The 27,305-nt window shown below is 38.8% G+C and overlaps 1 protein-coding gene across 5 annotated transcripts in view; it reads left to right on the forward strand.

The window, feature by feature from the left end:
- sfmbt2 (Scm like with four mbt domains 2) overlaps positions 1–6,852 on the forward strand; it is a 63,246-nt gene extending 56,394 nt beyond the window's left edge. For all 5 annotated transcript variants that reach the window (XM_024805718.2, XM_004569993.5, XM_076875670.1 and 2 more), the window contains 3 exons: positions 3,982–4,266; positions 4,572–4,694; positions 5,949–6,852. In XM_024805718.2, the coding sequence (XP_024661486.2) occupies positions 3,982–4,266; positions 4,572–4,694; positions 5,949–6,089 (549 nt within the window). In that variant the 3' untranslated portion in view covers positions 6,090–6,852. The remainder of the gene's footprint in view (positions 1–3,981; positions 4,267–4,571; positions 4,695–5,948) is intronic.
- Positions 6,853–27,305: the final 20,453 nt, after the last annotated feature.

Here is a 27,305-nt window from a genome sequence, read left to right on the forward strand (position 1 = left end):
GCTTTTCACAATTGTCTGAGACATTTCTATTGAATATTACTCCTCATGGCTTTTGCATGATGAAGTGAGACAATACCATCGTTACATTTGTCACAGCAGAATGAAATGGCTGATTTAGGTCATTTTTTGTCCTGGTTAAACAGATTTAGAGTAAACAAAGAAAGGAGGTCTGACAAATATACATTCACTACGAACAGCACTTATTTTGAAGCCACTTATAATAAAGAGAGTGCCATAACTTTAATTTCAGAGGTTATGTGGACACCTATATGAGCTTCACAACATTTTGCATGTAGGCCGGGGCGTAACTTCCCGTCACTGGAGTCCTTCAAGAAACTTCTCAGAACTCGTGTATTAAGCAAAGCCTTTGACCTCTAGCCTTTTTTTGTTTATTTATACTCTTTTGTAAAGCGTCCTTGGGTTTCTTGAAAGGCGTTACACAAATCTAAGTTATTAAGTATAACACAATGCTACACGCTCACAGTTTCAGAGCGTTACGGCTTCATTAAGTGCTTAATCCAGACCACTGTACAAATGCCATAGTAATCTTATGTTATCGGTACAGGAAGAGTATAAACTGGCATGACTTTTTTACTACAATCATGAGTGGAAAGGTAAAATATAATGTCCACAGCACAGCTGAAAGGTTCCTGCACCTCTGCTATGGGTAAGCATCAACACAGCTGAAAGAGTATTTGCTTACATGCTTCCTGTTTCGGGTTTTAATGGGCTCTTTCGGGGCAAGGATCTTTAGCATTTCTGAAAACTCGCATGGATTTCTATTCTGGATCCCTTGAGTGCCATACCTCCTCCTCACGTAATGTCTGTTGCCATTTAAATGTAAATATGATTATCTGGAGGCCACAGCCTAGAACAATGCTAAGCATGCAGCGCCTCAGCAGAGAGAGAGACAACCTTTGGATTTGCATCGATCAGGCGGCAATGGAGCAGCATTCTGACAGCCTTTGAGTCCTGAATTAATAGAAATTCCTGTGTCCTGTCAACAAAAGACAGTTTTATTATTCATTATGTCTTTTGTCATTTGTCACAAAGGATTTAAGACACATTTCTCACCATATTTGTTTTATGATTAAATGATCAGTGTTTATCACTCATATTAGAGGCCAGTCCAGCTGATATTTAGAGAAATGGGAAAATCTACTTTTATTAAAAGTGTATATAAGCACTTAATCCACCTTTTAATACGCCCACTGTGCAGTCTGGATGAATGAAACAATAGAAGACACGCAGAACCTTTCACACCATAGAAAGCAAGTCAGGATTTGAATAAACTGTAATTATTTTAAAAGGATCTGTTAATTTCAGTGTGCATTTCTCTCTCTTCTTGCGCTCCCGCTCTGTTTATGAAAAACAAACTGTCACTCTGTGGCTAGAAAACATGAAGCAGAGTGGGGATAACATAATAATAAAAATTCATGAGGGTGAGATGTCCTTGTCACTGCTGCTGTGGTTAAAAAAAACAAAAACAAACATTTCAGAAAACTTTTAGTAACATTTTGTTTGTGTTACACCTTTTTGTGCAGGTTGAGTTATTTACAGGTGAATAAAGAGGTGGTATTACGAATAAATAGATTTTAGATAAATAGATTTTTAAAAGTGATCACTTAAAATATTAACACATACTGTAGAATAGAAAGTAAAAAAGCAACATAAAAGTTAAAAGAAGGCCCTGAGAGATTTTAGTTTGTGTCTTAATTTATATTCATATACTACGTGTGAATATGCTGCAGACCGCTATATGACAGGGATAAAAAGACAAAATCTGACCATTCATCTTCCGGTTAAATAAGGGGAGAATAGTTGATAAGATTATAATAAATAAATTATTATGACTGTTAAAGATGACCAAAAACAACAGATTTAACATTAACAGTTCTGATGACGATACAAAATTAAATATAAAATAAATACTGACCTGAAAGTCAGGCTGAAAGATAGATTCGTCTGGAAAAATATTAGACTTGTGCAACAACATAAATACATTTCAAGACACGTAACAACAGACTTCTGTACTAACAGTGATTACAGGAAATTATCGCATTCTTAAATTTTGGTCCTCTGCACTTGGGCAGTGTTGCTGAGTTGTTAGCAGGAGGGCAGTACAACCTGGCATGTTGGATAATAAAAAGCTGCATTAGTGTAGCTGTGGTGTTCGCACAATAAAATTTTGTGGCAAGCGTACCCCACTGTGCCTTTGAACCGGCAACTTTAAATGAAATCTGTTTCTTCTGTTCTTCAGCTAACAGCAGGAGAAGTTTCCATTTCTTGCATCATAAATACGTCTCCCAGATTGCTGTCTGTGTCACTTTTAAACCACAGGAATATGTTTTTAACACCAGTGAATGAGCAGGTAGCATCTTCTATGTGACTGTATTATGATCAATTGACCTCAGCACTCTTTATTACAAGAAGACTTTTTAAATGTTGCAGATTCCTCCTTAAAATCACTCAAAGTCCACAGTGAAACTCAACAAGCCAGTTTAGCAGGGAGTTAAGGTCTGCTTTAAATCAGAGAAAGCCCAGATGGACAGATAATCCAGAATAAGTGGGAGTATTCTAGCAATAAAGTCAATAAATTCAACATATCCAACTAACATTACATGAAACCTACTGTGGTAATTACTTAGGTTCAAATGTGGCCCAAACAGGATTTGGAGCACCTAACCTCAGAAAATATTACCAGTGTATTACCAGGCAACAAGCATAACCCTGAAAAAACTGAAACAACAAAAAAAAAAGAATGAGCTTCATTGCTCACAAGTTATGAAGTAAAAAGTCAAATTTTTAGCTTTTTAACCCCAAAATCGTATCCTCCAGCACTCCTACAATACTCCAAGTGTTTATACCAGAAGTTTGGAACACTGCATTGCTTGTCAACAAACAACATAAAAGTAGTGTAAATATACCTGCATAATATTCAAAATTTCTGGTTTACTAATAATAAAGAATTCACGTGGCAACATTTTATTGCAGTGGCTGGCTGAGGTTAATCTAGTCTTACCTGTTTTATGTACTTGTGTCTATAGGAAAGCATGATAACCCAAACCCTAAATTTACCAAGTTACCTTCCTCATTACATTAAAAAAAAACACACATTCATGTGGCCTCAACAAGGATGGCGGTTGCTGGGAGGGAGGGAATCGTTAGGCTGAAAGTATAGTTTATGCGTGAGGTGGTTCAGCAACATTGTGGAGTTTTACTGGCCGGACTGGTTGGAAGATTGTTTCAGTCCTAAAGAGAAACACAAAGTGATTGAATAGATAACCCGCTCATGTTAATGATCGTTTCTGTGCTCTGGCATCTGTGAGGAGTGGCTTCTTTTCTCTGTGTTATATCACTGCAGACTGACATGTAACCAATTACATGTCACCAGATTAGCAGATCTATCAAATCATTTATACTATTAACTAATTTTTTGCATGAAAAGCTGTTTTTATCTCAGTCAGCTACAGTCGTAATATTTAATAGATATTTCTGTCTACATTTAAATTGACGTAGCAGCTTCTGGTTAACATAAAAGCCTCTGCTTTGTCTGTGTAAACAAGAAACTTTTGGCTAATGTCATTAAAAGAAACTTCAGATTTCAGTCCAGCTCAAATGTTTCCTCTACTGTTACACCAGTGCGTTTCAGCCTTTTCTAACAACATTTTACCAAAATGATCCCAACAAAATACTGTGAGAACATTTAGGAGGCATAAACATTCAAGTTCGGCTTTTGTAAGCAGCTTTTGTGCTGATGTTCAAATTAAAAATTTCTGTATTTACTGTTTATCCACAGCTTTTTTACAATTCTTTTGCTTTTAATTATTCCACAACTCTCATTTGACTGGTAAATTGAATAAATTGCTAAACTTGGTGAATAAACATTGAGACAAACATTTCTGCATGATATGCATGATTTCTGGGACAACTGTGAACAACTGAGCACCTCTCTAACTCCCTTCTTTCTCCCCTCTCCAGGACAGTGATGAGGGAGAGGAGGACGAAGAGAGGGCGTTGCAGTCGGGCAGCGAGGGCACCAGCTCGGAACCTCGCGAGGACCACACAGACACCTCATCGGTGGAGGTGACCAGCAGCCGTCCTCGCCGGGCCACAGCGCTGCGCAGAGCCGTCAGCGCGGGAAACCCGGCACTCGGCCCGGCACTCAGCCCGGAGGCTCCCGCAGGTCGCAGGAGGTCAACTCGCTCGCTGTCTGCGTACAACCAGAACAGCAAGTACCAGCCCGCCAAAGGACAAGACATGCAGGTAAAGCAGAGAGGCTACAAAACAGGTTCCCCATACTCTTTATGACAAGCAAGTTTACTGATATTAATGCATCATATTTTTGGTACACTTAATTATATGTAAAAGTAATAGTGTCGAGAGGAGAGTAAAACAGCTCCATCACGAGCTTCTACACCAGAAAAAATCAACGATGGGGGGATTTATCACATCAGGATTTTGCATCATGATTTATCCTATTCACACTGAAATAGTTGAGTGATTAACAGAACCCAGAGCAGTGTGTGCTACCCTCTAATTCACAGTGTGCCTTTTATGTGCAACTTCAGGTGGAGGAGGAGGACGGTCAGCTGGTTTTGGACAGAAACCCTCTGGAGTGGAGCGTAGATGAAGTCGTCCAGTTCATTAACTCTACCGACTGCGCATCTCTGGCTGGCATTTTCCAGGAGCAGGTAAACAAAAAACAAAAACACAATTACTGTTAGGTATACATGTCAATAAAAGTGTTGCTTGTTTGATAAATAGGGGCTGAAGGTGCAGAATAAAGTAACTAAATTTCAGGGGTTGAGCAAAGATGTAGCATTAGAGAAATCATAGATATTTTTAGACAGAGCCCCTGTTTTCAACTGTCTGTGTACAAACTCTTCTATAAATTGTTTTAATATATTTTTCTTGATGGCCCAGTGTTTGGTTAGATACAGTGTTTGCCTCACTGATTGGTTTAGGTGGCAACAATGTGGTTTTTTTTATTAGTTTATTTTAGAGTGATTAACTCGACTGACTTCAGCTTGTGTGTCTCTCCTTGGACTGTGTGTGTAGAAGGAGGGGAGGGGCTGTCTTTACACACAGAGTAGATAAACACACACAGAGAAACACCTCAGTGTAACCAAGACAGTAAAAGCCAGCAGAGACTCTCACATATTACACTGAACACAGACGTGATAAATAACATGTGTGGATATTATATTTTTAACCCCTTATTTGTTTCTGTGAGGTGCAGTGGGTACCAGCTTTTCTCAGGCAGATATTTATCCAGCTACAAATGACATCTTCTTCGAGCGGTTGATTATTTTCTGCTTTTTTGGAAAAAAAAAATTGTTTACTTCATATTACTGCACATTTTAATTGGTTTAGAAAATAAAGAATAAAAAGAGAATTAATAATACAAAAATGTGTGAAATCAAGATTTAAGCCTTTTAAAAAACCATTAGTAACATTTCTTGTTTTGTTACTTAGAGACTTTTTGTAAGGTTATTATAGTAATTTAAACATGTTTTAGTTAACTCAAATGGAAATAAAACCTAGCCTAAATAGTCTAAAGTGAAATGAGATTGTGTACTTACAAACAGAATGAGTTTTGTTTAGTCTGGTGATTTGGTCACATTTGTCAAGAAAACCAGCCAATGAAGGCTTTGCTCAGTGTGTTGAGATTAGAATGGCAATGTTATTAAATGTGTCGAGTGCTTTCATTATCATATTTTATTAGAGCTTTGTTTTGAACTTTTCAACTTAGAATCTGACAAATACTTTATATAAATACACTAAAAATAAAAAAAACTCATCCTTAGACTGTTTGAAACTAAACTGAAGCTCTAATTTTGTATAAAAACGCCCTCTGCAAGCAGCTTTTTTTGAGGTGAAGTACATTACAGGAGTTTAAGCTGAAAGCTTCAAACCCTGAATATTTCTGTTTAACTTGTGTGCAGGACATCGATGGTCAGGCCCTGCTGCTGCTGACTCTGCCCACAGTCCAGGAGTGTATGGACTTGAAGCTCGGGCCTGCCATCAAGCTGTGTCACCAGATCGAGCGTGTCAAAGTTGCCTTCTACAAACAGTACGCCAACTGATGGAGGAGCAGCGACAGGAGCAAGCCTGGAAATGTTGGATTACGTGGATTTCCAAATTATTTTGGCAGTCGGTTACTTTGGATAAGCACACACCGAGGGACAGCAGGAGGATGTTTCCAGATGAGAAGCTGAAGGATTAATTTCTGGGATACTATCTGTGTGAAAATGATATGCAGTACCCACGAAAAACAAAAAAACTTCCTTACTGTCGACTCCGGCAGAACCGAACACACTGAGCTGATCTGTGTGCTCTACTGATCTGTGAAGAAGCTGAGGACTTGTTTTTTTTTCTCTTACTTTTCATTTCCATTTGATTTGTCATAGAGGAGCATCATAGCAATTAAGCTTTAAAAATTATAATCATGAAGAGTTTTCCCTTTTTTTCTGTGTGGCATAATCGGTTCAGAAAATATAATCGGAAAGTATTTAACAAACCAAGAATTAATATATTTGGAATATTTATTGTTACCCTTATTTATAAGGAGTGATTATCCATTTGGATTTTTAAGGAAAAAAATTGGAGATGTATATCACAATGTACGTATTAGCTAATCTTTATTGAAAACGGGAAACTATGGTATGAATTTATTCAGTTCAAATAAGCATCCCATGTGTTTGAGAGAAGAACACACTGGAATAGTCTTACTCTCTTCTCATTGTTACAGTCACATGAATCAATCATGGAAGCTATTTTGTGTCCATCTATGCAATTCTGTTGCAGATATTTTTGATAAGTAAGAAAATAAATTTCTATTGATTTTTATCTGTTTTTCTTGTGCTTCGCTTTTCAGTTCAAACACTAATAAACATAAACTGAAGGTTCCTGACAGCATGGCATATTCACCTGGTATAAATGTATTTCACTCCACTTTTGCTTTTAGAACTTAATTGTATTTTTTATGGAACAAATTCACAGAGGTGCTGGAAATTTTCCTCAGAGATTTTGGTCCATGTTGATATGATAGCATCACCCAGCTGCTGCACATCCATGATGGGACTCTCCTGACCCACCAAATCCCTAAGGAGCTCTATTCGAGATCTGATGACTGTGGAGGCCATTAGAGCAGAGGTCTCAAAGCTTTTTTGCACCACGGACCGGTTTATGTCCGACAATATTTTCCTGGACCGGCCTTTAAGGTGTCGCGGATAAATACAGCAAAATAAAACCAGTGCCGGTACCTAAAAAAAGAAGATTTATTCATAACACACGGGAAAAGACCCAGGGAAACAAAGTTAACGATAAAAACGATTAAAAAAAATACGTCTAAAAAACGATAAAAACCCTTAAATCCATAAATTTCACACCTGAGCGTCAGCTCTCGTGGCCCAGTACCAAACGACTCACGGACCGATACCGGTCCGTGGCCCGGGGGTTGGGTACCGCTGCATTAGAGTACAGTGGACTCACTGTCATGTTCAGGAGAACAGTTTAAGATGATTTGAGCTTTGTGACATGGTGCACGAGTACACTGTGGTAATAAACAAATAGACAGTCAAATTCTGAACCTGCCTGAATGTAGCAGCAGAAATCAGAAGTCGCTATTGGATGGTCTTGTTTTTGTGAGTGTGTGTGAACATTTTAGGCTGAGCAGCACTTGGTGTGTCTTCTGCTGCAACGTTCATTGTGTTGTGCATTTAGAGATACTCTTCTGCATACTTTGGTTGTAAAAAAGTGGTTATTTGCAGTCTGACATCAACAAGGCATTTTTACCCAGAGAACTGCAGCTCACTGGAAGGGTTAGTATATAAACTGTTACAATAAAAAAATAGAAAGCCAAAGTTTAAAATAGTGCAGTGAGCATATATTCATATAACCCCTGGGAGCAAGAAACTCGGGTGGCACATTCATGTGTGGGGCACTTGTTGCGGAGCAGTCTACCAACTGAAAGGTCAGTGGTTCAATCCCTGACTCCTCTAACCTGTAGCATTATGAGGGGCAGCCAGTGAGAAGAAAGTCAGTTTAATGGATGCAGAGTAGAAATGAAATACATCTCCTCCCTCTGCTTTTTCTGGAATCACACATCCTGGACTCCTCGTCTCATATTATACTGATGTGTGGTACAACTACATCATATACATAGTTTTGTTTATAGCTGTGTTTCATGATCTCAGGTGAAACGGTTGTCATGGCATTTTTATATTCAGGGCTATTTTTAAAGCCTGGTGCAACATGACACAATAAATATTTTTATCACACACCCACAAACAATGATGAACAACCAGTTGTTTTACACACTGAGTGCAAAACTTTTTTCTGAAGGACACACCTGGGCATCCTTGGTTATAGCTCCTCCATGCTGTCCTCAACAAACTGAGACGTCCTCCAGCATGGTGCACTGAGATTGATTTCCATGTTATAGACCGAAGGACAAATGAGACGAGGAGGCACAAATCACAGAAATGAGAAAAGCCTCCTGTCTCAGAGGATAACGTAAGGTGCTACAACAAAGCCCTGTATAATATAAATGAGGACTATTTTGAATTTTGAATAAATAAAGTGACGCAAAAGTGACTCTAGTAGAGTCCAAGAATAGAAACTATGGAGATGGAAATAAACACAATAGCCTCTTTAAAAAAACACACACAAAAAAAAAAGAAGAAGTAGTTTTCACACATGATAGTTTACATGTAAAATGTTTGTTACTACAAGGTGCTGTCTGAGTGGAGTACAGGAGGCAGGACACATGGTTGGTTATCCACTTCCCACATGGGCACAGTTGGACTTTATACAGATTTTGCACTAGGCAGCTGGGAGGTTGAAGACCGCCTATATCCAAACCACACTCGGCTCAGCTGCTTAGAAACAATTTCCAGATTGTAACTCAAGGTCACTTGCTAGTTTTATGAGAAGCCTCTTTAAAGATGACTTAAACTATCTTGAATTTACAATACATTTGTGTGCAGTATTTGTATTTGTAGTTATCAGCTCACAGCGTGTTAGCAAGACATTTCAAAGTCCAACCTTAATGTAATCAGTCATCATTCACTTTATCTAACTATTGGTGAGCAGTTTAACCAAGTTTAGCAACACATGAGCTCTTGGTTTCATTTTTTTATTGTTAGTTTTCACTAATACTCATTCATAGCCATTAAATATACATTTAAGTTAGAGCTTTTCATATATGAAGCTAACTGTAGCTGTTTTGTAGAAGGTGAAGGGTTAGCATATAGGCCCTGATGCATGGTGAGACATAGGAAGCCAGACGTCTCTGTGGTTAACAAAACACACATCAGCACTACTCCAGGTCACAGTTTAAAGAGGAACCGCACTCTGTCGTTGCTGCTTTGGGGAAACATTTAACGCTCTGCTGCTGGTTTTACTTTCATATAAAATTACAAATGAATTATTTGTCATGTTTCCACTGATAAGAATGAGTGAAGAAATTTTAATTAAACGCCACAGCAGTTAAGAAAATGTGAAACTAGTGCTTCCTAAGAGTGGTTGTATTAATGAGTAATTAATGAGGTTAATGGTGGAGTATATCACTAATTGACACGCCAGGATCCTTTTGCAGTTGCTTGACACAGTAAAAAGAAGAAGAAAAAGAGATATATTAAAATACTATTAAAGTAGAAATAACAATATTTTTAAAAACAACAACAGATTAGCTCAAAGTAATGTATAAATAGCTGGAAAGTAAAGTAGTAGCAATAGAAAAAGTTTGAAAATGCAAAACATAAGGTAAAAACGTAAAAATGTAAGCTAATATTAGTGGGAAGTATAAAACTTTAGCTAAATGTGAGGTGTATAAACAACTAAATCAGTGGGATGTACTGAAAAGTGGTGTGCACGTGGTTTAAAGTGTGAGCTAAAAGCAGTGGACAGTGATATCATGATCATGGGACTAAAGCTCCTCTGTGCAATTTTAAGCTACTTGTGTGTCAAAGGTTGGGGTTGTATTTAGTCAGATTTAGAGCGTTGTTCATGAAATAAAGCAAAAAGTAAAAGATGCATTAATGGCTGATTGTGGAGGGAAAAAACTGTGGATAAATGGTTAAAACAACTGAAAGTAATGGATCAGTGATAAAGAAAATGAAAAATAATGTACATAGAAAAAAATAAAGCAGTAGTATTCAGACAAATAGGTTGCTGTGGATCTGGTTATTATAAAATAAAAACAATGAGAAAAAAGCAGAGACAGACACTAATGTACTTCACAAAACACAAATCAGTTACAAAGGAATTACTCAGGCAATAAAAAAACATTTTCAAAATTGAACAAAGGAAAATGCCACTAAGTTATTTAAAACTGAACAATGTAAAATAAAATAAAAAAAGGAGAAGAAGAAGAAGTAAAAACGGGCAATTTATCCCTTTTCTTTAAAACATAATGTGTTTTTATACAAAGTGTATCCATGCAAGCTCTCAGACAGCGATCACTTCATTACACACAATTACAATCCTTCATTCAAAACCCACTTCCAAATCTGTTCAGCAGGCCGACTGGTCAGGAACATCCAGCTAGTCCAGTTCTATGCTGTGTTTTATTATCACGAGGTCCTAAATGTTCAGGGAAAAGGTCTTGGTTCTTCCATAACAGTGATTATAAAGATTCCTCCCATATTAGCTTTTCTTTATCACCTCGTTGTTAAAACCACGGCTGGATTTAAACTGATGGCTCAGAGGTCTCTCCCTGTTAAAAGAATGATGCTTCTGTTGCCAAGTGCTTGCTCACAGGGGCTTGTTGAGTTTCTGTCTATACGGTCATGTCTTTATCTTAAAGCACAAAGTGCATTAAGATTGTGATTTGTTTTAGCACTGGGAGACATATTAAGTGGTGGGTGTGGCAGTTCACCAATGGTGCTATAAGGTGTGACATCACACTGTTTTTGTGTCTTTTGTTTGGTAATCTGTTTAAATGTGACACCTGTACGCACCTGTACCTGTTCATCACTTTAAAATAAATTTACGTGTTTTTATTTCTGATCACCTGGACTTCATCAACTCAGAAGTGGTCTGGCAAAATTACTGCTTTGGTCAAGATATTTATTTCTGTTGTGGGATTGTTTTTAAATGACGATTTAATTTATTAATGGAAAAAAGTGATGTAAAACTACCTGGCCTTGCTTGAAAAAGTACTTAGTCTCTAAACTTAACAACTGGTTGTGCCACCCTGGACTTGAATCAGATTGAGATGCTGTGTCATGACCTTAAACTGGCCGTTCATGCTGAAAACCCTCCAATGTAGCTGAATTACAAGGGCCAAAATTTCTCGACACTGACGTGAAAGACTGTCGTCAATCATCACAAACACTTTATTGCAGCTCTTGGTGCCAAGGGTGGCACAACCAGTTTTTAGGTTTAGGGGGGACTGACTTTTTCGCACAGGGCCAGGTAGGTTGAGATGCTTTTCTTCGTTTAATAAATGAAATCGCAATTTAAAAACTGCAATTTGTATTTACTGAAACATTTAATTGTTGCAAATATGCAAAAATCTAAGAAATCAGGACAAGGGCAAACGCTTTGTCAGAGCACAGTATACAGTCCCAGAATAGTATTGACGGGTGTTGCCGCTATGACTCTTTTGGAAGCTTCAGCATTAGTGTTTTGGCATCACCATGGTGGTTTTTTAGAGCCAAAACTGACCATATTTGTGGTTAAGGATGTAGTTAGAGTTATTAGCTCATGCTATCAAGCTTGGCAAGCAAGTTACATCTATAAACTAACTGATAAACAGATACAGCCGGATTAAAATAGCGCAATTTGACCTGAATGAGTTGCACCACACGAGTTATTTAATTTCATTTGATCAAAAGGGGGTTCAGTTCATCGAAGGTAAGGACTAGCAGACACCCATCAGCTGGAGCTGCCTGTCTCAGGATGCCTGCCAATCAGTGCGCCCACACACTGTGTTCAGATTGATGAGTTATAAAAGATTACACGCCACTCTGAGATGTTATAAAGCAGGACGTTTATCGTGAGCCAGCCTTCAGTGGCCATTAGAGAAACTGCTGTTTTGTGCACTTTGTGCACCTGAAGCTTACACTTGTAAATTCTGAGATTCCTTGTGATGTTATGCTAAATAAGTGAAGATACGTTTAACTGAAATTCAGGGTACAGCCGCTCTCCTGCCTTTACTCTTAGCACAGACTTGGAGAGGTGACATGGAATGGATTGAACTTGGTCGCCACTCTGTCTCTCTCGCTGGGGATCGCTTCCTCTCACTCTCACTGAGTTGTTAGTTCACTACATTCATAATCATCCTTGCAGGTCTTGCATTACTGAAGCCTTACACTTCCATGCTTCACCACATTTCATCCATGTGTGTCCATGTGATTCGTCTGTGTGTGTGTGTGTGTGTGTGTGTGTGTATGTGTGTGTGTGTGTGTGTGTGTGTGTGTGTGTGTGTGTGTGTTGTGGACGCAATAAGAAATGATAATAGAAAATGACCTGCTAGCTTCAGTTTATCAAACGAGTCACTATGTAAAACGACGGAGAGACGTTTTATTGATAGAACAGTTCATGGTGGCGAAATAAAGGCAATTACCCTGTGCGTGGCGATGATGATGGCTGTTTCATGTAGCAACATCAGTGGAGGTAACGCTGTGTTAGTCATGCATGCAGCACATGACCTGATGGGCTGATTAGTTTACACCGCTCTCTGTCAAACAGAGAAATTCATAAAAGCAGTGATTCACATTCAGAGTGTATTCTGATGTGTCGTGCCTCGCTGCCTCTCTCTATGGCTGCAACTGAATTAATTTAATAGCTTTCTCTCTCTCCTCCTCTCTCTCTCTCTCTCTCTCTCACACACACACACACACACACACACACACACACACACACACACACACACACACACACACACACACACACACACACACAAGTACACACAGCGCTCACCCAACTCTGACACTTTGTATTGAGTCACTCTGAAAAAGCTGCTACCTTATATTCTGTTGCCTGGCAACCTCATATCAAACGTCCGCTTTGCATGGTTTTCCACCCCGTTGTGTATGAATACAAACTAAGTCATGACAGCAGAGGAGTAAACAGACATTTGAGTTAAAGGGAGGCCCTGAGTAAGAGCAGACACGGAGTTTATGTTTCACATTCAGCTGCTGTGGTTTTAATAGTTTCAGTTAGAGGTGGTGACACATGTAACGGTTTAACAGGGCTGACAGGAGATCAAATAATTGTCAGTCACGTTGCCTGACTAACTCATCAAAGCTCGTGTTAGTCTTTGATACGAGACAGTTTATCAATGAAACACAATTCAAAATATTTTCTTTTGTTCACGCAGGAAACTGCTCAGTTAGACAAGTTAATATCAAGTGCTTCAAATATCTGAAAATGTATTTATATTTGGCAAAATTGCTAGTGCTAGCTGATAGTAATCTCAAAATGTCAACACAATTTTCCAGGTCTGCCACACTTTAAGACATGGTTATATATGTTATGTTAAATTCTAGCCATGTAGACATCATATATGTGAATTGAAGTTCATAAAAGCCTAAAAAAAAGTGCAAAAACTGCAGTTTTCCTACCAGCAGCTTGAGGTGGGCCATAAAAATGAGTATGCTGCTTTTGTGGCCCACAAAATCCTCGAGCCACCCATCATTTCTTTATATGTTGGCAGGAAAATGGAAAATAAGAGTGGCGAGTACATAAGACAAAAACAGTTCCTACAGTTATAATGAGCCAGAAAAATCAATATTATTTAGAATGACTTTTATTTTCCAACCAGGCTAAGCTCTGAAGTCTTTAAGTAGTCTTCAGGAATAGTTCTCCAGGCTTCTTCAAGCACATTTAGCTGAGGTCCGGGTCTGGGGAGGCCAATCCATGACTGATAGTTTCCATTGTGTGTTTTTCTATATGCTTTCACTGCACTAGTGTAACTGTCCCTGAGACAGTTAAAATAAAGTTCTTTATTTGATATGTTTCTGTGACAGATTCATGTTTAATTTAGTTCATTTATTTGTTGGAAAGAATTACAAATTTATTGGATAAATGATAAAAGTGTAGCATTGATTAAAAAACGTCTAAAATATGTGGGCAGAAAATATGTGGTTTGTTAAAGATGTAAAGTGCTGTAAGTTTGTATTAGGTAGAGTTTGTAATGGTCACATGACCAGAGTTTGGCTGGGAGCACAGCCATGGCATTGTGAGTCAGAACTAGCATGGAGACAGAGCTACAGATGCAGCTACAGCCACAACATTAATGTTATTCTGCATGTGGTCCAAGAGGCGCACACATGTTCCACATTGGTAATAAGAGGACATTTTTAGTAATATCCATTATTATGCTTTTTTTCTGTTCTGCTTGCTCAAGACTGTTTACGGACACTAACATGAGAGAGACTTTGATAAGATCAAAGACATTTATGTTGTAAACTTTGTGTTTCTTCAGTTTTCATGGTGTCTGAAGACAATAAGAGAGAGAGAGAGAAAGAGAGAGACATCAGTATGATGCGTGGCCATTCTTTGTTGAACCCCTGTAGTTACAACTAGTGTGTTTGGTATCATTTTTAGGATGAAAAAATTAAGTAGTCATCAAATTGTTCATAATTTTATGAATTTTGAAAAGCACCACTGGCTAAAATGCAAGCCCATAACATGACACAGCTTCTGTCATGCTGTGCTTCACAGATACCAGAGTGTCACTGTTGTACCTCTGTTGAACTAAAAAGTTCACATTTGTATTCATCTTTCTACCTTAATTTTCAGTCTAGGTCTTGTATGATTTGGCATACCTCTGTCTATAATCCCATTCCCCTTCCTTAAGAATGGGCAGGGTACAAAGAAAAACACTGGAAGAACTTCAAAAAGCCAGAAGAACTTTGGCTTTTAAGTTACTTACATTTTTTCCAGTTAGTTTTTTTAATCTATTTTTGTTTTTTTGTTTATTTTTTAGCTGGTGTGACCATATTTGGATGGCATAATAGGTCGTCAGTTAATGTTGGCAAGCACCCTCTGTGTTTACTGACAGGTGCTGTCACAGGCACCACCAGCCTGGCTGTAACCAGCTGTTCTACTCTGACAGTAAAACTGCTGCTTAATTGCTTTTCATTTGAAAAGACTTCTATAAGGTTATGGCTGTCCTACAGAGCCTCTCGCTGGGTTGTGTTTCGGTTAGGTGAGGCAAACGTGACTCATGAGGAATGATAATTGGTTTAGGCCCGAGGAAGAACTGGGCCAGAGGCATCGTGTAGGTGACCTTTGTGCTGTTTTAGTGAAGTGAAGGAAGTATTCTGTTTTGTTACAGTTACTGTAAGTTGCTCCTGCAAAAGCAGAAGGAAGTCTTTTACCATTTTCACATATTTTCTGAAGGCTCTTCACGGGTGTCATTTTAAAATTAAAATTAAAGTAATTAATTATTGTTTTATTCCACAAATATGACACATCATAAGAAAGATTTTGGACCTCACTAATACCTAAACACTGGTTATGAACCTTCCACTAGGCGTCCACTCGTCTTTACCTCATAATCTGTGTCACTGATCCAGAGCTCTTTAGTGTTTATGCCTTATTAAACATTTTTAATATAAAACCTCAGTCAGTCTGGCTTGAAGTGCAGTTAATTAACTAAGAAACCATCCAAAAGTCTGTGCTCCAGTTTTAATGGCTGAAATTAAAGTCCCGAAGAAACTCCAGGCATCTGCTTTTTAGCAGAGTAAAATGCTAGTATCGTATTTGTAAATTACTTGATAAATAATTTTTTAAAAGATTGTCATTTTTTAAAATAAGATATTTCTTATTTCCTTTATACTCACATAAGAGATCAATAATGTCTGGAATATGAATAAGATTTCTAAGACGAATGACAGCAAGAGGGGAAGGTGTGTTTTGAAACTTGCATTTAAAAAGGATTTTAAGGCTTTAACAGTACATTTGTCCTTCCTTGTAAGTAAAGTTGAAAAGTAAAGTTTCTTGACCTGGTGAATACATGAATACTTCTTGTGTGTTTGTTGCTATTTTATCACCTTTAACCAAAGCCAGCACACTCTCACTCACATTCTTCAAACATTGACTAGTTCAGTGTTTTGCAGACCCGAATGACCAGGAGGCAGCGTCGCGTGGAGCCTGCTCTGTAGTGCGTGATGTTTTTGGTCTTTACTGGAAAAGTATTTCTCTGGTTCCCTCCTCCCACGTATTAAACCCACAGCTGAATGGAACAAGCGTGTGCCCCCTCTCTCTCTGTGGGTAACGTAGGAAATCACAGATCATATCTAAATGATTGTGGAGCTGCTCAACAGATAACCACCAGCACACCGAGCCACAGTGTTTACCATGTTGAAAACATTCTTTAAAATGAAATGATTTCTTTTCCCCGTTTTCCTGCCCGTCTCTGCAGGAATCCTCTTCTGTTTTTTAAAGTCACAATCACTCGGTGAAAGCGATTCTTCTTTCTGCATAGCAGAGCTGCCAGCGGGTCATTATCCCGAAGCAGCTCTGTGAAGAGCTTCAAGGACTCTGCTGTGGATGATTCTGAGAGGAAAAAGGTGCAAGACTGAGGTTCAAGGAGAGGAGTGCACCGGAGGACGAGTGAGGGGGAGGGGAAACGAGCAAGCCGAGGCCTGGTGGTTGGAAAGGAGAGCGATACAGAAAATGTTTGAACTGGTATCAGAAGGTAGATGCCGAACGTGAGACTGAGCTTTTGTGTAAAAAATTAAACCTGACTCTGGAAAACATATCTGCTTTGCACAAAACAGTCAAGTGCAAATGTTTTCAGTCACATTAGGAAGCCCTCTCTACAGTATTTAAACGTAAAAACATTATATCTGTTATTGTATTAAAAAAGTATAAAATAATGACAAAAATATAGAAATTAGCTGCCACATGTGGTTAAAATTTAATAAAATGAGGTTACTCTATATTATTACATATATTACATAAGTGTCAGTATAAGCATCATGTTGTACCTGCAGGAGGAAGTAGTTAGTTTTAAAATAGTAGAAAATTCAAAGTGAAATTGTCAGTGAGACACATGACAAAAAATCCTGACCACAACCGCCAATATCTGAGCTTTCAGTTTCTGGATCATTTTTGGTCCTTGTAAATTTTCCATAGTATTATCAAACACTCTGTACATCATGCAACTATCCTTTATCCAATAATCAGTGCACAAAGAGGCATAGATCAGAGTCAAGATGAAAAATGTGCCACAGACTTATTTAATGTGAAAAAATGACAAACATAAAGCTCACTAACAAACTGAAAGGCACATTTGCGTTCGTTTCATTTGTTATGGATGGTGCATATTAATCAAGATTAAGACACAAGTGCGCTAAAGTCGTCCCACTGAGTACAAAGATGAAGAGCCCCACATAATAATCACCACTTATCTGCTCTGATGACCACTAAATGCACTGAAAACAATTAAACTGTGGCCACAGAAAACTGTCAGAGAAACAGGTATACAAGGAGCCGTCAAACATCCTCATCAGCTCTCTTTGCACGTCATATTAAACTAAGGATAACCGCAGCAACAGGATATATGTGACTCACACAGTATTATCACCCAGAGACACACTTGTGTTAATTGAAGAATACGGGTCTACTTTTATCCCATAAGTGCAGGATAAAAGCAGTGTAGTGCTGACTTTTACTTATAACAAGAGTGAAAACAGGAAAAAAGGCAACATGCAGCAGCTTGTAATCTGGTGACACAGAAAGGTAAGATGATTGCAAATATATATGAAGAATATCAACCCTGGAGAAAACTTCTCTTCTGACCTCGTCCATGCTGAGTATTAACCCTGTGAGCTTTACATCAGTGGACTCTGTGTCTTAAAGTAAGACTGACACACATCAAAATACATCATTATAGTTTTTGGTTTTGTTGTTATTATTGTTATGATTTGCATCCATTAACATGCCAACTTCTCAAATCTGAAGGTTTACTGGTTTTTCCTGTAAGTCACTGCAAATTTAGAGTAAGTTTAATATTTGTAGTTTTATGCATGTTGACTTTTAAAAAACTGAGTTGAAGACACTGACCTAAGATTTTTGCCTTTTTGTGACACTTCAGCCAATCAGAGCTCTCCGTGGACTACAGGAGGGCTGGAAAGCTGCACATTGAGACATTTGGGGTTGTTAGTTTGGGTTTTGTGCTGGGTTTTTTTAATGTTACTTCACTGTTAGTGAACACGTTCATTTTTAGCTGACAGTTTTCTCAGACCCTCCCTTTTTTCATCTTTTACTTGAGTCGCCCGGTAATTGCAATTTTCCTTTTTATTTAGTTGAAAGTGATTTTGTTTCATGAACAGGCATTTAATATAATGCTTTCTTTTGGTCCTACTGACCATTCAAAGCACTTTAGACTGCTGGCCACATTTAACCACACACTTATGCAGCGCTTTACGCTTTAAGCACTTTATCTGTCTCTAACCCACGGCTAATTTTAGAATCAGCAGTTAACATAACTGAGCCGAAGCACTCTGAAAGATGACTGCATCCCTAATCCCTGCAGGTGCGGGGGGAGAGCAAACTCCACACAGAAAAGAACCAGAGCATCCAAACCAGGAACCTTTTTTCACTTTGAGCTTAGGGTGCAAACCACTGCACCACTGCGCCACAAATGCCATTTTAGTTCAGGGTTATTAAAGTCCTTCAACGCTTTCTTTAAAACAGGAAACAATATTCAGTAATAATCGTTTTCTGACTTTCCGTGTTTGCATCCAGCATCTAAGGCCTGCCTGGAGACAAAACACAGTGAACTGAAAACCTGATGGCAAGTTAATGAGTGAAAAGAAATATTGTCAGATGCAGCTGCAACAATGCATCAAAAAAAAGGCACGAAGTGAAGGAAACACTGTCATGGCAGCTGCTGACCTGAACTGAACATCAGAATTCGGGGTCAGGTCGATCCACTGGCACTACGAGGGTGGCTCTCCTTCTCATCGCTCCCTCTCTGTCTTTGTGGGATTTGTCTCTTTTTCCCGTGATTGTAAATGTGTGTTGGGACGCAGTGAGAAGCTTCTCTTGCTCGCATCTCTTCCTCAGGAGGACGAATGAAGAGGGAAGAGAAAAAATCCATCAGGACATGCTGCACAGCTGGATCGTCTGTCACACCAGATGGCTGTTCACTCTTTTACATCTCTTATATACAGTCTTTACAAGGGGTATTTTTTACTGTTGTGGATTTTAATCATTTAATATTTGATCTCTTTTTATGCACAGATGAGCATTTGAGTATTTATTAGCCCACTTATTTACTTGGATTATTGTTATTTGCATGATAATACACCACATTGTGTAGGAGTTTGTGTCAATGTTAAATAAATAAAAAACAAACCTAAAAATAAAGTGTGGTTTGTTTGACATTTTGCAGAAATACACAGTATACTCCAATGTGTGGCATATATCACAAAAACCAGAGGCATGTTATATGACAGCAGCAGGTCGCTCTTATGATCTTTATCCACAACAGTACAGCAGCAAGTTAGAGCCAGTATCTAAAGGATAAGGTGTTGACAAAAGTTAATGAATAATCACATATTTCGTACAGATAAACTACCAAAGTTTGTGAATGATATATCATAACAAAACAGAAATCAGTAGGCGGGAGGTTGTCTTGCTGAAAACAATAATAATAAAACATTGGTCACATGTGAAAGCAGCTTACTTCAATATAACTGTGTATGTACTGGTGACCTCAGTAATCATGTCAGGACCAAGAGAGGTCATTATTGCAACTGAGAGCAGTTTGCCTTCAGGGTTTTGTGCCACAAAGGCTTACTGGCAGAAAGGTTCATTTTATTTTTATACTGTTTTCAGCTTGGTTAGGTTTAGAAAAAGATCCAGGTTTGGGTCAAAACAGCCTTAAAGACAAACTTCCCCTGTACGTGCCACAGAGGCACAAACACCACTGAGGGAGGAGGTCTGGGTGGACGTCAGTGGTTACTTGTTTCTTTCATTTTTGTTAATTAAAAAAAATAAAAAATAAAAAACATTTTAGTTATTATAGGTTATTATTGAATAATAACAATCCTGGTAGCAGACATCCAGATTTCAACAAACAGGTTTAATTTGACTTTTTATGTTTTTTTCCTTAATTTTATACCAAATATTGAAAATGTTTTGCACCTACTGTTTTTTTTATTGCCATCAATCCTCAAATCATCAGTTGTCAATCATCATCACATTTATTATAAATAATAGAACACACACACACACACACACACACACACACACACACACACACACACACACAGATATGGTTGTGGCAAAAAAAAAAAGAGAGCATGTATTCAACCTTTGGAAAAAAAAACAACTATTGAGGACATGTCAAAACATAAATTCCACCCAGAGAGTGTCACAAACCACTGCTGTCGGAAGGTAATTTCATTATGCGTGTGTGTGTGAGTGTGGGTATGCATGGATGTGGGGGAAGGAGAGGTGTATGGTTAACCATAGACTGAGCTCTTTGTCTCTTTCACACACAAACCATCACTGTGCATCGCAGTGCACACTTGAAATCTAGGTCATGTTAACACACACACGTACAGAGTATTTTTAAAGGCACGGCAAAAAGAGAACAATCAGATGTGATGAAGATGAGGCTCGATCTGTCAGCTCACCACTGAGCTACTTCAGACTGCTCACCAACCCCCCCCCCCCCCACCCCCACCCCCCACCCCCTCGCTAACAACGCTGTTCGATTTCATCAGCACTCGCAGGCTCTCAGAGGCTCTTTTGTCTGATGAGCTGCTGTGTTTTGGGTTTTTTTTCCCCCTCTCTGTTGTAGCCAGTGTCTCAACCTACCTCGTGTCAGGTGGGACTCGATTCCTTGTAACACCAGACAGAAAATGTGTGAACTTGTTGCAGTGAGCTGTGGGTTAGAGGTGCAAGCAAGTTTTTCCAGCTGTGAAAAAGGCAGTTGCGTCTTAAGGTCGGGGGCTCAAATATAGTCATTTTTTTATGCTGATGATTCAGCTTTTGATTTGCAATTTTTAAAAATACACACACACACACACACACACACACAGATGCAGTTTAAATTGGATTGAGATGAAATAATCTTGTATAAGTATTGAACGTTGACCCCTAGAGTGAGGGGATTAGGTTGCTCTTTTATCCTGCACAAATGACTTTTATTTTTTTAATTTAGCTGGCTCTCTCATTCCCTTAGAGGGAAACGGTCACTGCAAATCAATACAAGTATTAATATGAATATGAAAATGATATGAATTAGATGTTATAGACTTCACCAGATCACAGCCCAACCACAAACAGCCAACACCCTTTAGATTATTATGAGTCAGTCCTCAGTGCATCAGGTATGAGCCCAAAGAACATGGTGTCATTTTTAGACCTTGTTTGTATAATTTTTTCTCTGCATGTTCATGTTCAAGTTGTCTTGTTTCTTTTTAAGCCTGTTGCAGGCACCAAAGTTCAAAATGAGTAAATATCTAAAAAAATAAATAAATAAATAAATAAATAAATAAAAATTCTCTTTTTTATTCAATTTGTTTTCTTTATATTTTGTTCACTTAAATGTGTATTTTAATCAATTTAGAAATCCTGCCATTTTTTAGATTTTAATCTGCATTTCATCTTTTTTCTCAAACAGAGGTGGTTTAGTTGCCATCACGTGAACTCTCACTTCAAGTCTTCCACTAAGAGATTATTCAGCTAGTGCCGTTTCATATGTTTGGGCTTTTTTCACAAACAGACATTTGTTTTCTCTTCAAAATCTGCTGCAAAAAAAAAAAATCAATGTTTTCAATGTTTTGAAGAGAACAAAACAGTTTTTGCTCGGGTGTTTCCGGAAGCCTTCATGTAAACTCACTTGGATTGGGATTTGGGGAGTCTGAGTAGTTTTAGCAATGAGAAAGGGGCATTTGTCCTGTAGGTAGAGGCTGCTGCTATTGGGGAGTGACTTTACCTTGGTTTATCTGCAGCAGAGATTAGCTGGGTGCAAAGTAACATCTGCATGACAGCCAAAGCTTCCCAGCAGGTCCAGCAGTGTTTTATGCTTTGCAGCAGGCGCATAGGACTCAGAATCCAAAAAAACGTGGAAAAAAAACCCCAAACACTTTAGGAGAATTTCGTAGCTGATCAGCAGAAGCCGTGCAGACAGAATCCAAACTCTCTCCTGCCTGCGAGAGTAATCTGTCTTTTCTTCTAATGAATTGCCCTGAGAGATGCACGTCTCCCCTACATCCACAGATCACAATCTGAATCCAGCAAGGCATGTCTCATAAATTATGCGCTCCCTGAGCTTTTGATAAGCTAATAGATGCCTGAGTGGAAGCAAATTGATGCCGCGCACCCGCGAATCAGACGGAGAGACACTATTCAATATTGAACTGCGGCCTATCTTGAACATCACACCTCTGTTTATACGACAGAGCAGTTTCCTCTCTATTGTTCATTATTCATATGTCATCTGGACTGCCTGTGTGGCTCTTTCCCATCTGCTGAGGCTCCATTTCCATATGCTTGGCTCGACCAAGCAAGGCATACATCTGATATGTTGAGAGAGAGGGTGAGAGAGAAGGAGAAGCGGGGGGGGGGGTATAAATTCATCTCTCTTTGCTCCCTTCATCTCTCTTTCAAAAGGTAATGCATTCATTGATGTTATCATTGAGGGAACTGATGAAATGATAAAAATGGAAATGAATTGCCACTTTGAACAGACACAGCACAGTAGTGGGACACAACGGGACCGTGTGGGAAGAAAGAAGTGTCTCGGAGTGCTGTGGGTGGGAGGGAATTTTAAAAAGATAGATGTATAATTAGGAGCTGGCCGAAAAGTCTGCCTGCATGGAAAATCACACTGAATAATTTGAAAAATTAAAAAAAAAAGACTTGGTAAAGTCTTTTCATTTTGCTATTTCAACATTAGTTTTACCACTCATGAACTCTCTTATAGGAGTTTGCATGCAGAAGCAGGATTTGGGGGCTTTAATCGAACTAAAATAGACCTCTGCGACCTTCTGCAGATGTAATGTATTCATGGAAATCCAGTAATTGGGGTTCAGTGTTACTGCAAAGTTTGATAAATTAACAAGCTTTGTACCATGACTTCTGTTTGTTAGTCAGCAGTATACGAAAACGGGGCTGTGACTCGGAGCTAAACCCTGTGTAACATTTCAGAAAGTGTAAGGTGGAAATGAAGCCAGAGCTGCATTTAACTTCTATCATCCTGACACCAATGCTGCAGAAAACTTATAACAACATGGGCTCAATTGTTGCTGTTGCAATTTCTCCTGTCCTGATGTGAGATAAGTTCAAGTCTGAGGACAGTCTGTTTCCAGGAAAAGCTGTTATTTATCAGTGGTTCAGCATTTTAACTCTTTCACATAATTTCTGAAACTTGAGGAGCAGATTATTTACAGTGCTGGAAAAAGAATTTGTCTCCTTCCCGATTTCTTCGTTTTTTGCATATTTACATGGTTCACGTCATCAAGGCCATCGAGTAAAAACAAAATGCTGTTTTAGTGATGATTTCATTTGTTAAGGGAAAAAGTTATCCAAACCTACCTACCACCACCTAACCCAAATAATTACCACGCTTCTTCAAAGAATTTTAATTAAGCCCCACTGAAGAACTTTCAAGCATAAATGGTGCTTTTAAGGTGATGCCAAAGTGTGTTTAAAGGATTCTAGTCCAGACTCCAAAACCTTAATTTTGTTGTTTCTGAGCCATTTAAAAGTGGACGTGTTTCAGATCATCATTCTACTGCATAACTTGACTCTACTTTGAGCTTCAGGGCAAAGAGTACAGAGAGCAGGACTGATTGTTTTATCATTTACAGCAAGTCGTCCTGAAGCATCAAAGTAGCCCCAACCATCACACTGCCACCACCATGTTTGACTGTTCTTTTTATAAAATGCTGTGCTAGTTTTATTTTAGATGTAACAGGACTCAAGCCTTCCAAAAAATGCAACTTTTGTCTCAACAGTCCACGCAATATTTTCCCCAAAAGGATCATCAAGGTGGCCAGATCATTGGCCAGACTCGTTCTTACTATTGAAGCAAGTGTCAGGGGCTGGGTCTGTGACCCAGCGTTTTGAGATTGTTTTGTATTTTTGATTTTCTCATGTTAAGTTGGTGATAATAAGTTCTTGTGTTATTATTAGTTAGGATTTAGTTGAGTTTTATTCTGGTTTTTGTTTCATCTATGTCCGTTGGTTCTGTGTCATGTTTCCTGTCCAGTTTGTCATGTGTTGTGCCCACGTTGTCAAGCTCATGTGTCATGTCTACATCGCCCCATTTTCCTGTTTTATTTTGAAGAGTCTCGTATTTCCGTGTTCAGTGTGTTTAGTTTTGCTTTCCCTGTGGCGTCATGTTTGTGTCAGCTGGTGTGCCCAGGTGTTTCCACTTATCTCATTACCCTTCTGTGTATTTAAGTCCCCTTCTGTTCTTTGTCGGGTCTTCTGTTGTCTTCATATCAAGTCTCGTCAGGTCACGGAGTTTTTTTCTACTGCTCAGGTTCATGTTTAGACTTTTTCTCGTTATGTTTGCATGTTCCTGTTCAGTTCCATGTTCGTGTCCTATATCTTCATTTTTAAAGTTAGTCATAGTTTTTCTCAGTTTAGGTTTCAGTTTAGTTTCAGCCTTTTTTCGCCTCGACTTGTTTTTCTGTTTTTCGTATCGCTTTTTGTTTACACACCAGTTCATTTCTCCCGTGTCTGCATTTTGGGTCTGTTTCATAAACACATCTGCGTTCCCCACCGTGACAGTAAGTCTGACAAATATGCAACAACAAATGAAGAAATTGGGAAGGAGGCAAATATTTTTTCACATCAATGTTTTTGATTGCACTGCAAAGGACCTAAATAACCTAAAGATCGAAACTCAAAGAGCAAAGAGGAAACACACAGCTCAGCAGACTCCATGACCATGAACGCAGGAAGGACTAGAGTATAAAAAGGATGATTGCAGATCAGGCAAAGCAGGGGAGCAGACAATCAGGACAACCAAAGCAAGACACCAGAGTGAAAGCAGGAGGAGAAAGGAGAAAGCAGGAGACAACTTCAAAGACAAATAACTAAATGTGCACATAAGGACACGGGAAGATCAGGAGACACAGAGAAGATGCAGAAAAAAGAACAGATGAAGTTCAAAAACCAAACAGATGTTCAAAGTCCATAAACATTTACCTAGAACTTGAAAACCAAAAAGTAATTCTCAAGATCCTGGCAATACAATAAAAACAAAGTAAGAGTGCACAACTCAATGAATCAGATAATAGAATAGAAGTAAAGCTAAAGAAAGATAACAATAAAAACATGAACCAAAACACATGATCACCAAACAGAAGCCCAAAAGAAAGCCACACAGGAAACAACATCAGTTTTATTTCTTTAGCGCATTTAAAAGGAACAAGGTTTATCAAAGTGCTTTACAGGGTAGTTTAAAATAAGACTAAATTATAGATCAATAAAACAAATGCAGTAACATTAAAAACAAATATAATAAATCTGACCAAAAACACATTAAATCAAAAAGACGCCACAAGATAAAAACAAAAACACACAAAACTGATGAATCTCAAACTCAACTCAAATCAAAGGCCAAGATATATTTTTTTTAAGTGAATTATGAGTAAAAATATCAAGTTTCTGCAAAAACCTGCTCCTCTCTATGCTCCTCCAAACCTCAAACAGTAAAATAAAAAACACCCAAACTGAAATATATTCACTAAATAACCAAGGACTATTGCTGGACTACAGTGGGGCAAAAAAGTATTTAGTCAGCCACCGATTGTGCAAGTTCCCCCACTTAAAATGATGACAGAGGTCAGTAATGTGCACCAGAGGTACACTTCAACTGTGAGAGACAGAATGTGAAAAAAAAAATCCATGAATTCACATGGTAGGATTTGTAAAGAATTTATTCGTAAATTAGGGTGGAAAATAAGTATTTGGTCACCTCAAACAAGGAAAATCTCTGGCTCTCACAGACCTGTAACGTCTTCTGTAAGAAGCTTTTCTGTCCCCCACTCGTTACCTGTATGAATGGCACCTGTTTGAACTCATCATCTGTATAAAAGACACCTGTCCACAGCCTCAAACAGTCAGACTCCAAACTCCGCCATGGCCAAGACCAAAGAGCTTTCGAAGGACACCAGGAAAAGTATTGTAGACCTGCACCAGACTGGGAAGAGGGAATCTACAATAGGCAAGCAGCTTGGTGTGAAAAAATCAACTGTGGGAGCAATCATCAGAAAATGGAAGACATACAAGACCACTGATAATCTCCCTCGATCTGGGGCTCCACGCAAGATCTCATCCCGTGGGGTCAAAATGATCATGAGAACGGTGAGCAAAGATCCCAGAACCACACGGGGGGACCTGGTGAATGACCTGCAGAGAGCTGGGACCAAAGTAACAAAGGTCACCATCAGTAACACACTACAACGGCAGGGAATCAAATCCCGCAGTGCCAGACGTGTTCCGCTGCTGAAGCCAGTGCATGTCCAGGCCCGTCTGAAGTTTGCCAGAGAGCACATGGATGATACAGCAGAGGATTGGGAGAATGTCATGTGGTCAGATGAAACCAAAGTAGAACTTCTTGGTATAAACTCAACTCGTCGTGTTTGGAGGAAGAAGAATACTGAGTTGCATCCCAAGAACACCATACCTACTGTGAAGCATGGGGGTGGAAACATCATGCTATGGGGCTGTTTTTCTGCCAAGGGGACAGGACGACTGATCCGTGTTATGGACAGAATGAATGGGGCCATGTATCGTGAGATTTTGAGCCAAAACCTCCTTCCATCAGTGAGAACTTTGAAGATGAAACGAGGCTGGGTCTTCCAACATGACAATGATCCAAAACACACCGCCCGGGCAACAAAGGAGTGGCTCCGTAAGAAGCATTTGAAAGTCCTGGAGTGGCCTAGCCAGTCTCCAGACCTCAACCCCATAGAAAATCTGTGGCGGGAGTTGAAAGTCCGTGTTGCTCGGCGACAGCCCCAAAACATCACTGCTCTCGAGAAGATCTGCATGGAGGAATGGACCAAAATACCAGCTACTGTGTGTGCAAACCTGGTAAAGACCTATAGTAAACGTTTGACCTCTGTTATTGCCAACAAAGGTTATGTTACAAAGTATTGAGTTGCATTTTTGTTATTGACCAAATACTTATTTTCCACCCTGATTTATGAATAAATTCTTTACAAATCCTACCATGTGGATTCATGGATTTTTTTTTCACATTCTGTCTCTCACAGTTGAATAATAATAATAGATTGGATTTATATAGCGCTTTTCAAGGCACCCAAAGCGCTTTACAATACCACTATTCATTCACTCTCACA

The sequence above is a fragment of the Maylandia zebra genome, linkage group LG17, assembly GCF_041146795.1.
Source record: "Maylandia zebra isolate NMK-2024a linkage group LG17, Mzebra_GT3a, whole genome shotgun sequence".
NCBI classification, from domain to species: Eukaryota; Metazoa; Chordata; class Actinopteri; order Cichliformes; family Cichlidae; genus Maylandia; species Maylandia zebra.